This window comes from Gastrolobium bilobum, unplaced genomic scaffold (assembly GCF_033153095.1).
Source record: "Gastrolobium bilobum isolate Gb01-03AN ecotype WA unplaced genomic scaffold, APGP_CSIRO_Gbil_v1 utg29862, whole genome shotgun sequence".
Lineage (NCBI taxonomy): Eukaryota > Viridiplantae > Streptophyta > Magnoliopsida > Fabales > Fabaceae > Gastrolobium > Gastrolobium bilobum.
The window spans coordinates 201,287-212,850 of record NW_026897202.1 but is presented as its reverse complement, the minus strand read 5'-3'; the positions used below and the strand labels follow the sequence as shown (position 1 = coordinate 212,850).

At 35.5% G+C, this 11,564-nt stretch overlaps 2 protein-coding genes across 14 annotated transcripts; both read right to left on the bottom strand.

Annotated features, from left to right (window-relative positions):
- Positions 1-713: 713 nt before the first annotated feature.
- Positions 714-3,517, bottom strand: LOC133304865 (tropinone reductase homolog). Of its 13 annotated transcripts, none has more exons than XM_061504931.1 (6): positions 3,251-3,517; positions 2,952-3,159; positions 2,134-2,350; positions 1,934-2,030; positions 1,531-1,537; positions 714-1,295 (listed from the first exon to the last, which is right to left on the bottom strand). In XM_061504931.1, the coding sequence occupies exons 1-6, from the start codon at positions 3,337-3,339 to the stop codon at positions 1,128-1,130; spliced, it is 786 nt and encodes a 261-aa protein (XP_061360915.1). In that variant the 5' UTR covers positions 3,340-3,517; the 3' UTR covers positions 714-1,127. The 13 variants fall into 13 exon arrangements, with proteins under 13 accessions (XP_061360915.1, XP_061360910.1, XP_061360918.1 ...); XM_061504935.1 differs by lacking the exon at positions 1,531-1,537 and having other exon boundaries at positions 717-1,295; positions 1,918-2,030; positions 2,134-2,178; positions 2,332-2,350; positions 3,251-3,514; XM_061504932.1 differs by lacking the exon at positions 1,531-1,537 and having other exon boundaries at positions 718-1,295; positions 1,918-2,030; positions 2,134-2,178; positions 2,278-2,350; positions 3,251-3,513.
- A 2,551-nt stretch (positions 3,518-6,068) lies between these two features.
- LOC133304873 (uncharacterized) lies at positions 6,069-6,873 on the bottom strand. Its single transcript, XM_061504949.1, has 2 exons — positions 6,713-6,873; positions 6,069-6,546 (listed from the first exon to the last, which is right to left on the bottom strand). Exons 1-2 carry the CDS (start codon positions 6,871-6,873, stop codon positions 6,069-6,071), a joined length of 639 nt encoding a protein of 212 aa, XP_061360933.1.
- Between the last annotated feature and the right edge of the window lie 4,691 nt (positions 6,874-11,564).

Here is an 11,564-nt window from a genome sequence, read left to right as displayed (position 1 = left end):
CTTTGATTAGCGCTAAAGCGTGCTGATACGTCAAAGCTCAGGCCCAATTATTATCAGGATCCAATTTATGATTTGAATGAAGATTTTATAAAAGAATTGAATGGAAATTAAAAGATATGTTTCTTCTCTATAAATAAAGGGCCTGGTGACAAAGAAAATGGAGCTTTGGGAAGAATCGAAGAGTGGGAATCCTATTGTAGAGCATTGGAGATTCAAGACAATATCACATCAATGGTGTCTTGTGGAATTATTTTCTTTCCAATTGATTTTGATTTGAATATGCTAGGCTAAGTTTTTATGTAGTTAGGGGAAGATGAAATCCAATTGAATCTTTATGTTATGAATTAAATTGTCTCTGAATTCTTCTCTTTTTATATTTGAATGAATTTATCCATGTTTAATGCCTTCTATGAGTTTTCTCCTTGTAGATTGATTTAGGGGAATTGTATGACAATAAGGATGTTGGTGTATGAACTCTGATATGATAAATTCATCATAATCCTTGTAATCTAGGAATAGACATAGGGCAATTATGCAATATTTGAATTCATGATTTTAATGCATACTTTCTTGACGAACAACCAGGGACCTAGAATTCTTTCAAGATCACATAGAATTAGGGTAACAAGGAATTGAGCCTTAATTAATTTAGAAAGAATTGATTGACATTATATTAAGAGCAGATTCTTGACTATTTAATTCATAGCATAAAGAGAAAATTGGGGGAAGTCGAAACCCTAACTACGCTCGTTCTTGATAATTAAACAACTCATCCTTTTAATTGATTTTAATTTTGAAACTACCTATATGTTATTGGTTGTTTTTAATTTTAATTCTCTTCATCTAAATTTTGGTTGTCCAACTAAAATGCGATTAGTGAACTAGCGCTTGAAACCAATCATCGTGGAAACGATCTCGTATTCTGGTACACTTTATTACTTAACGACTGGTGCACTTGCCAAGTCACAACAGTACCCAGCGACCAAATTCTTCAAAGCAAATTAGCTTGTGCAGAAACCACATATTTGTTTTAGCAGCTTCCAACAATATTTAGTTTTGGTGCTTCTAGCAGATCAAGTTGATCGAGAAACTGTTTTTGTATTTTTGGTCTTTTAAGCCAAAAAATTTCAAATTGTTAAACCCCCATCCGTTGCTATAATCTGTCCAGTGATGTATGAAGAAGCCGGAAGGCAAAGAAAAGCAACTAATGCTGATATGTCTTTAGGCTCTCCTATGCGACCAACAGGTGTTTGAGACACTAAAGCATCCACGGCCTTTTCCCCTTCACAAGTTTTCTGTAAGAAATACATTTGTGACTTAAAAACAACATTGTTGACTTAACAACATGATATAATAACACTATATGCAAGAAAAAAGATGAGAATTGTAACCACTTGGGACCACTTCCACTAAATTTCAAATCAAAATTTCACTTTAATATATAAGCTCACTTATATTAATTTAATTGATTTGAACTTATAAAAAATAATATAAAAAGAGAAACACTCATATGTACTCTCACACTCTAACTGCTGCCCTACACACTTCTTTCATTATGATTTTTATTTCAATTAGGAATTTAAAATATATATGATTTTGTTCTCTTCGAAGCCTTAGAGGAGCGGTAATATTGCTTCTTATTATCGGAGGATAATGAGTTTGAGTATGAAAAATGGACATAAAATTGCGTACAAGTGACCCTCATCTCTATCCTTATAAATCGGGAAGCCTTGTGGACCGAAATATGCCTTTTTTTTTTTTACTCCCCAAAAATTTGAGTCCACCGCTATTAACTATTAACTACAGGAAAGTTAAATGTTTTCGTTGCGTCACTAAGGGAGCTAAGAAAAATGAGTGTTGCAAATCAATCTTTGACATATGCCACGCCATGGATAAACAAAATGAAAAATTGCATACCATAATGGACTCCAACATTAAGGTCAATACAGGTCCAGGTGCTACAGCATTTGCACGAATATTATCCTTTGCCCATTCTAATGCTAAGTTCTTGGTGATTTGATTGATAGCTCCTGGAATAAAATTACATATGCAGATTGTATTAATTATCTTTTTTTTAACTCAATCTTATCACGTTAGAATTCAAGTTAAGGGGTATGAAGAAAAAAAACATACCTTTAGAGGCTGCATAGACAGAACAAATAGGCAAAGCTGTTAAACCTGCAATAGAGGATATGAATACAATGCTCCCGTATCCAGATGCTTTTAGAAGTGGGTGTGCAAGTTGACACAAGTGGTAACCGGACTCAAAATTGGTACCCATTATTGTTGTTATATCTTCAGCAGTATAATCTGTGATGCTCTTATTTATACTTGTTGCAGCATTGTTTACCTAACAGAAAACCATTTACATCATTTTACATAAAAGAAAGAAGACACTTTATGAAGACACAAAATAACACCTATTTTTTTTAGGTTAATATCTATAATGCAGAGACACTTCAAAAAATTTGATGTGTCATTTTTCACACTTCCCGACACTCCAACATGCATTGCAGAAATTAAAAAAAGAATCAAAGGTTGTATTGTAATGTGTTTTCAGTTCCAACTATATTAGATTTATTGGATCATTATTACTATTTTATTGAGTTTAAAATAAATATTTGTGATATCTTATATTTCTTTGCAAAATTAATGGGTATTATAAGTTTAGCTTCATTTTTTTGTTAGGTTATTGAATATTAAATATAATATACTCTATATAAATTAAAAATATCATTTAATATCTAAACGTGTTCTAACGTGTCGAAATCTAATATCTTTTAGAATTAACATATCAGAGTATTGTGTCGTGTTTCGTGTTTGGTGTCGGTATGGGTGCAACATAAACATAAGTTAATATATACTATCCAAACAGTATAAATTATTTGATTACAAAATTGAATTTGTAAAATTAAGTTTTTTAAAATATAATGAAAAAGGGAAGAACTTACTAGAATGTTGAGCTTTCCGTGAAAGATTGAAGCAACATCTTCCATTAAATTTTCACGTTGGTCACGAGATAGTATATCACATGCTGACCCTGTCACGCTAAATCCTTTGTTTTTCCATTCTTCCAAACATTTATTAATATCTTCTTGATTACGTGCACATATATGCACAGCTGCCCCAAATTCTGCTAACTCTTCTACGATTGCATACCTAAAAATAAAATAAAATGAGTAGTTAATAGAAGAAAGTAAAAGCAAAGATATGTACAAATAAGAGAAAAGATTGAGATTAAAGAACAAACCCTATGCCTCGGGTTCCTCCTGTCACTAGAGCTGTCATCCCATGAAGTGACCATCTTTTGTCTTTCATGCTCAACCTTGTTTCAGCCATCTTTCTTGTTAATGTTGATAAGTTTAAAACGGAATGTTTTCTTTCCTCCTGTGGAAAGAACTATGAACAGGTTTAGTGGTTCTCAAATGCCACAGAGAATTTGTGGTTCTAAACTCACTCCACCTTATCACTGCGAAGATACCTTAACACCATTGGATTAAAAAGATAATTATTCAAAGAGCATAAGATGGTAGATTGCTACCTTTAACATTGCCTTAGTCGTTTTGAGAAAAGAAATATAATTAGTTTCGCGACCCAATAACGAAAGCTAGACAGCGATAGGTTATTTTTCATAAATATTTCGTTTTTAATTTTAGGGCAATGTTTTTCTCATGTTACATGAGATAGTATTGTCTTATGTAGAGACATAATTAAGTGGGTCCCACAATAAAAAGAAAAGAAAAAAGAAAAAAAATGTTGACTTGAGGTTTCGATGTGAGTGTAACATGACATATAATTTCTTATGTATAATGAGAAAAATATTTCCCTTAATTTTATTTCCTAGATTGTGTTTTGTTTTATGGTTATTGGGGAGTTTCAAAAGTATATAGAACTCCTATTGCAAAATTCTTTGGTGAATGTAAAGATTTAAAAATAAAATTGAGTCGTTGTTTTAAACAATGTGAGAGCCTTTTTTATTTTATATTTTATATTTTTTGGTACATCGAAGGGTCAAGCCCCAAGGCAACCTGAAATGCCATTTTTATTTTTTTGAGTAAATATTTTTTGATCCTCAGCAAATTTCACGATACTCACTTTAGTCCCTAGCAAATAAAAAGGCGTTCATAACAAATTCAAAATGGACCCATCTAATTGAAATCGTGGTCCCTCACAAATTCAAAAAAAATCCACATTAGTCCCTCAAAAGAATTAAAATAGGTCCACTTTGAATTTCTTAGAGACCACAAATAACGTTTTTATTTACTAGAGACTAAAGCAGGCATCGTAAAATTTACTGAGAATCGAAAATAGTATTTGCTCTTATTTTTTTATTGGTTCTACAGAACTCTTTGTTGTGCCTTGTTTTCGTGTGGTTTGTAACAGTGGTTGTACCTGTGATAATTAGTTGTGGCAGAATCAAACATTTTTGTGAGGGGGTGTTGAGTATTTGAAAAGAGAGTCTAGCTCTAAATTGGGCCAAGTTATTTTTTGCTGATTAATTTGTTTTCGGCCCAATTTCAATTATCCAAACATTTTGTGAACAAAAATAATGCACTGCATGTTTTATTTCAGAAAATTAAAGACCCAACACTCAAGGTCCGAAAATGTAAGTCTTATAGCAACACTCCTTGTCCAAGAAAATTGAAGGCTCAAGAACAACACCAGCTCTGGGCCAAAGACAAAAATGTAAAAAAAAAAAGCAAACTGAAGAAAAACCTAATCCTTTGTCATTTGGCATCAGTTACCTTACCCTCCTTCTCTTTCCCTTCTGATCAAACCATTCTTTAACCTACAGTCTTTCTGAACCAAATCCAGCACCCAAAGTTTGAATCTTACCCTAAAGCCCACGACATTCATTCCCCTTCCCTTAGCCTCGAAACACACACTCTTATTATACCATTTCTTAAACCCAGAAAAAGTTAAAAAAAAGTTAAAAAAAATCACACTTTCATCATTGAACTACAAGGACAGGGAGAAGGTCGTGCCAACAAGGAGGGTGTGTTAATTCCCTAAACCCTAAATCATAAAACTCCTACGAATAAAGATAATTAATTACAATAAAATCATTTAAAAAAAATCTCAAATCTTTTTTTTTTTTGGAAATATATCTCAAATCTTATATTTCAAATAACGCCAAATTTATAATTGTCTTTTGTTTTTCAAGATAAATTACTGTAACAGCCTGTTACGTACCGGTGTTGTTAACATTGATTTATGATATTAAGCGCAGTTAAAATCACAACAGTTTATTAAAAAATACGAGTAAACTTTTTCTTTTTCATTACGTAAGCATTTGAAAATAATATAAAATGTAATGATATAAACTGTGATCATAACTGACAACTATACGCGAAATTAACATTACACATGCTTAACTATCATACAATATATATTTTAAGTTGCTAAAAGGTTCTCATAAACCAACTTAGCATAAAACTTGTTTTTCCACTTTTCCTAACACTGAACATGCTTCTGTCCTTTCACTATTGGGCATGATCCACACATTATTAGTTTTCCATCTTTTAGTATGTTAAAATAGATTCAATTACTTTTCCAACAAGGTATCACACACCTCATTTGGAGTTCTATAACTCCGGAGACGCTCACCATAAGTTGATCCCTCAAAATTGTAAACATACTCTAAACAAAATAGGGCAGCAACTTATAAATTAAACTGGAAATAATCTATATACTCAATGGTCCTAAACCTTTACCAAGTTATAGACCTATATGTTAGCTTTATATAGGTCCAAACCTCACTCGATTTGGAGCCTTAAAGCTCAAGTTATATCTATTTTACTAAATCATGTATGAGCTGGGAACGTGTGACGTTCCCCCATACACGGGACGTTCCCTATACATATAAGTCGTTCCCTAGGGTCATTCTCACGAGTCATTCCCCTTTTGGGTCGTTTCCATCCAACTAAAATACCACATCCAAATAGATAGATGAAGCATCGCATTTCTCCCCCGTAGTGGTAGTAACCCTCGAAGATGGAGAAAGCTCAGATATAGGCAAGTGTAGCCCCACAACAATCGAACTGGCAATAAAAATAAATGCGTCGTCCCTAAGTCAAACAACACATCACTGAAGTATCCCCAACGTGAAATATACCTCTCGCAAGGTGCGGAGCTCTGTCCAACTGCTGCTTATCCAATGTGTAAACTCGGCCAGTGGCAGGTGGCACCACAGGTGCCTCTGTAGGTTGAGCAAGAATCATCTGAAGAGGGGCCGCCTGAACTGCTGCAGCCCTAGCAACTGAAGTATGACAATCCTTGGTCATACGACCACTCTTTCCACACTTGAAGCATAGCAGCTCTCTAGTAGCACAACGTCCCAAATCCTCTTTTTCGCATCCCGTACATCTAGGGATGGAAGAAGGTCTAGCAAAACCTCCCTGCTGTGAAGAGGTCGTCTTAAACTGACTCGGTACCTGCCTCGTAGACAACTGCTTCCCTTTTCCTTTTCTACCAAACTTCCTGTCCTTCCAGGAAGTGGAACTACCAGTTCCCTTAACATCAGCTAACTTGGCCTTCTTGGCCTTGCTCACAATACAGACATCCTCGATGTCACGACACTGCTGAACCAAAGTGGCAAAATCTCTAGATGCAGCTCCAGCAATCCTGTTTGCAATCTCCTCATTAAGTCCCCTACAAAACTTAGATGCCAAAAACGTCGGGGTCGACATAGCAATACGAAAAATGTGCAAACTTGACTAGTTCATTAAACTTAGCCAAGTACTCATCCACAGTCAACGAGCCTTGCACCAGACGGTCAAACTCTCCCTGTTTCCGCTCCTGCGCATCATATGGGAAGTATCTCCCAAGAAATAGCTCCTCAAAGAATGGCCATGTAATCACATGACCTTGCATCTCATAGACGTGAGAGGTGTTCGTCCACCACTCATGAGCGTCGCCCTCCAGCATGTAGGTGGCAAACATCAGCTTCTGCGGATCAGTGCACTGCATAACTCTGAAGATCTTGTCCAAAGACTGGAGCCATCTAGCAGCAGCAATAAGATCGTAAGATCAATCAAAAGAAGGTGGCTTATGCTTGCGGAAAGAATTCTTTGTGTAACTCTGACTATCGTCCTGATGACTGGGTGGAGGCGGCGGTGGAGGTGGTGGCGGAAGATGCTGGCCACCAACAGGACTAGTCCTCATCTCTTGCAACATGACCCTCATCATGGTCATGTTCGCCAGGCGGTTTGCCTCCAGCACGTCCTCGGTGGCCTTCCTGTTTGCCTCTCTGACGGCGTCCAACATAGCCTGGTTAGCCACTCTAATGGCTTCCTGGTCAGCTTGTCGTGCTGCCTGCATCTCAGCCAATGCAGCCAGGACCGGGTCAGGTTGACCCTCTCGTGTCTCTTGGTCCCTCAGAGGTAAGACCATGACTCTGCACTAGTTACACAAAGAATGAGTTGATCAGGCCCACGCAATGTGGTCACACATGCATCATCATAGTAAAACCTGAAAGAACACAACAGACAAAACACAACAAACATCCTATGTTATTGCAATACATAGAGGCTTTTCTCTAGAAAGTGCTCTGATACCATAAAATGTAACACCCCGTGTATACCCGGTTTGTTATCATATCATCGTATTAAGCTGCGCTTAATTAAAATTGAGGAATAACTTTTTATATTTCATTTATGACGTCATCATTATTAACCAAGTTGATTAATTAATCATTTTCAAAATATTGCATGTATGTAATTGCAAATAAACAGCTATCTACACTGAATAACCTTATACTATAAAATAAGTGAGTATCTAAATCACGAAACTACAATACGTAGTATGGACCATAATCGTGATACATTATACAACTCGAATCTAAAACAACAAAGTAAAGTCAATGTGGCATGGACAACCCCCATGCACACCAAATAAGGCAACAGAGCCCAACAGAGTCTCACATCAAACAACACGAAAATAAATGTAAAGCATGTCACAATCCAGCACATCATCATAAAAGCATAAATCTCAACTCAGCTCCGGCCTCCTGCCACCCGAGGTATCAACCCCCGAGTCACATGAACCTGAAAATGTGCCCCAAACGTGGGGTGATATCTCTAAACAGAAATCTCAGTAAGACAAAGGGTCCTCAAGGATTTCTCCACCCCAAGCTCACTTACATGTGCAATATAAGTTCTAAAGTAGTAAAACAGTATAAGTTCCAAAATCAGTGCAATGCAGCAGAATAATCATGTCATGTGTGTCAACTATTCTACTGGCTAGAGAAATGCAGGATTTACAAACGTCTATTACCTACATCAGTGCAAGACATCACTTGCACCCACCCACAGAATCACCCTATGGTATGTCTCCTACATACACAGGCTTACCGTCTAGGTGGAACAACATATGCATATCATAAAGCACTTGCACAAAACAGCTCAACAGCATTTCAAAATCATACATGAAAACACATCATGCATATAAACAATCCCCCCATGGGGTATGGTAGAACCAACAATGGCTAAACCGAGGACACAAAAGCTTACCTCTTAAGCAATCAATCCAAGCCAAGTCCACACAATTTCAAAGCCCACAAACAACACAATCACAATCTGTTTATACAATAAATAATCATTAATATTCATTGCCCAAGGTTCCATTAAGTGATTAAGGCTTTCCCACTCATTTTAAGTGATTTCATGCAAATTATGCAGGAGGTATTCGAATACTCCTCGATGAGTATCCGAATACTCCAAGACTCCAGAAAGTATTCGAATACTTTCACTAAGGTATTCGAATACCACATGGTATCCGAATACTTTTCCCACGGTATCCGAATACTACACAGTATCCGAATACATTTCCCCCAGTATCCGAATACTTCCCAGTATCCGAATACTCATTCAAAGGTATCCGAATACTTTTCCTCCCAGAAAAGTATCCAAATACTCCTTCAAGGAGTATTCGATTACCCCTTGATAAGTATTCTAATACTACACGAAAAGTATTCGAATACTCATAAGACAAAATGTAGAAACTCGAGTTGTCATCTGCATAATTCCATTTTTAAGGGTCCAAATGCGATTGGGAGTCCAATAACTCCCTAAACAGATGTTCATTAACATATATTAGACTTAGATTATCAGTCTTTAACTCAAATGATCAAAGTTTCCCTTTTTAATGGATTAAACAAGCTTAACTCATGAAAATACAAAAGAGGTGATCATGGTATACCTCAAGTGTCTCAAACTCAGAAAAAGACTCAGCCTTGGAGCTTCCAATAATGCTCAAAGGTTCTGACTTTGAAGAACCACAAATTTACACCACAAGCTTGGACCTTTACACTTAAAGATGACTCCTTAAATCCTCCAAAGACAAGAAAATGGCTCTCTCCACAAGACTCAACAACTCAACCCTCAAACCACCCTAAGGCAGCAGCTAACACTCAGAAAGACTACACCACACTCCCTCACAATGCTCATTAAGTCAGTGTTTACAACTTCAATGAGGAAGAATCAAAGAAAAGGTGAGACCTTGGGGAGTTTCTATGCAGGAAAGCTCAAGTTTTTGAAAGGGGAAGAGGGTGGCAAAAGTGGGACTCAGAATTCTGAAACACAAGTCACGTATGAAGCAAATATGGCCTAGGGTTTCGGGCCAAAAGAGTATTTATAGCCCACTTAAGGGTAATCGCACAGTATTAGCATTAATAGCTACACTTATCATTTTAATCTCAAACTTGAGATTCTGAACCTAGCCATTTTTATAGGATTTGTCATATTTTTATTTTATTTTTCGCAGCACTTTGCTGGTACACGCTTTTACGTAGCCGGTATTAGTTCTGACACCAGTTCTAATCATTTTGACTTGAAACTTGTTATGCTAGTCCTATATATTATTCTAGTGACATATACATACTTTTCATAATTTTCCGGGATACTTCATCGGTACAGATTTATACTGTGGAGCAGAATCGATACCTGCACTTTTTGTCAGAAAAACGACTTTCAACATTAATAATCACTTACCATAATTATTTAAGCCTTCTCATAATTATTAGGGTCAATTATGAAATTATCTCATTAATCTCGTAATTAATTAATTAAATTCCTAATTTAACGGTGCAGGTTCTTACATCTCCCAATTGGATAGAGGTATCCAAATTGGGGTTTTGGGTTTTTTCTCCCGTTGGAGTTTTTAATAAATTAAAATAAATGTGTCACTTCTTTCCTTTACTCTTTATTTTATCGTAGTTGTATTTTTATTTTTAAATTGCAAAATTTCAATAAACTCAATTCACCTCTCTTGAGTTCAACCGAGACAAAAAAAAAAAAAAAAAAAAAAAAAAACCTCTAATACTAATAAAGGTAGGTACTGGGCCTGTGGGCCAAATGAAAATAATGGTCATATTGTCAAAGTTACAATATTAAGCCAGCATCGAGCTACAAAGATTAAAAATGACAACAATCAAGCATATATACGGGCTGAACTAATAATTCTTTAATTGAAGATAGTTCATACTCTAAGTTGCTTGATAATACTCTGAATTGGGCAAAAAGAATGATTTTGCAAACAGAATCAGGCAGACTTTTTATATATGGGTTGCTATTTTGTTCTTGGCACTGCTTCTCTAATAAGCGAGCATACTTGCAAAGAGCACAAGCACTTTTTTCTTTTTTTTTCTTAAAATGATCTTGTATATGGGTAGTATACTGGTATAAGATTGAGTCAGGTCTTGTATTTGAACTTATCCAGTTGGTCCCTTACTATCTAGTGCCTCTAATGCCCCATTTGATGTGTCATTAATTTCTTGATCTCAGACCCTTTAAAATTTACGAAACCTTTGAAATAAAATAATGAAATATTAAAGTTTGGATGAAAAGATTCTATAAAAAAAAATTAGTGATGTTTATACTGGTAAAAAATGTATGTATGCATTTAATAGTGCTTAAAACTTGCTAATGAGGCTGTAAATAGGTGTCACCAATCTTTGATTTAGCCTAGGTGGTGTTTGGTTGTGAGCTTTTCAGCGGATATCTATCTTTCTCAAGTATGGCTTTTAGAAACACCATGTTTGTTTCAATGTTTTTCACCAAAAACTCATTTATCCAATTTGTCTGAATTTATGAGAAACATAGATATCCGCACTGTTTAGAAACCCAATTTGAAGGTGGAATTTTTCGGAAAATCGATTATCTGACTTTTAATGCACTGTTGATTTCATAAAGTTACCTAATTTTCCCAGTAAAGTTTTTCCTCACCAAACAACTTTTTTTTACATTTTTCTACCTATATCACTTTATCTATCTTTCCAATCATTTCTCTATCTATCTCATTTCTCTACTATTCCAAAAAAAATTTCCGAACCAAACGCCCCTTAGTGGTAAAATAAAGTAGGTCTGGGATCCGTTTACGTTTACCAAAAAAATAAAAAAATAAAAAATAAAGTAGGACTGAGTCAAAAAATAAAAGTCTACTTAACAACTAGCAACAAGCCCATTTTGAAAAGCCTCAACTACAGGCCACCGTATGATGTCGTAAGATGATTTTTTAGTATTATATGATAGTTTTTGGCTATTTAAAGTGGCGTATAATGTTTTAGG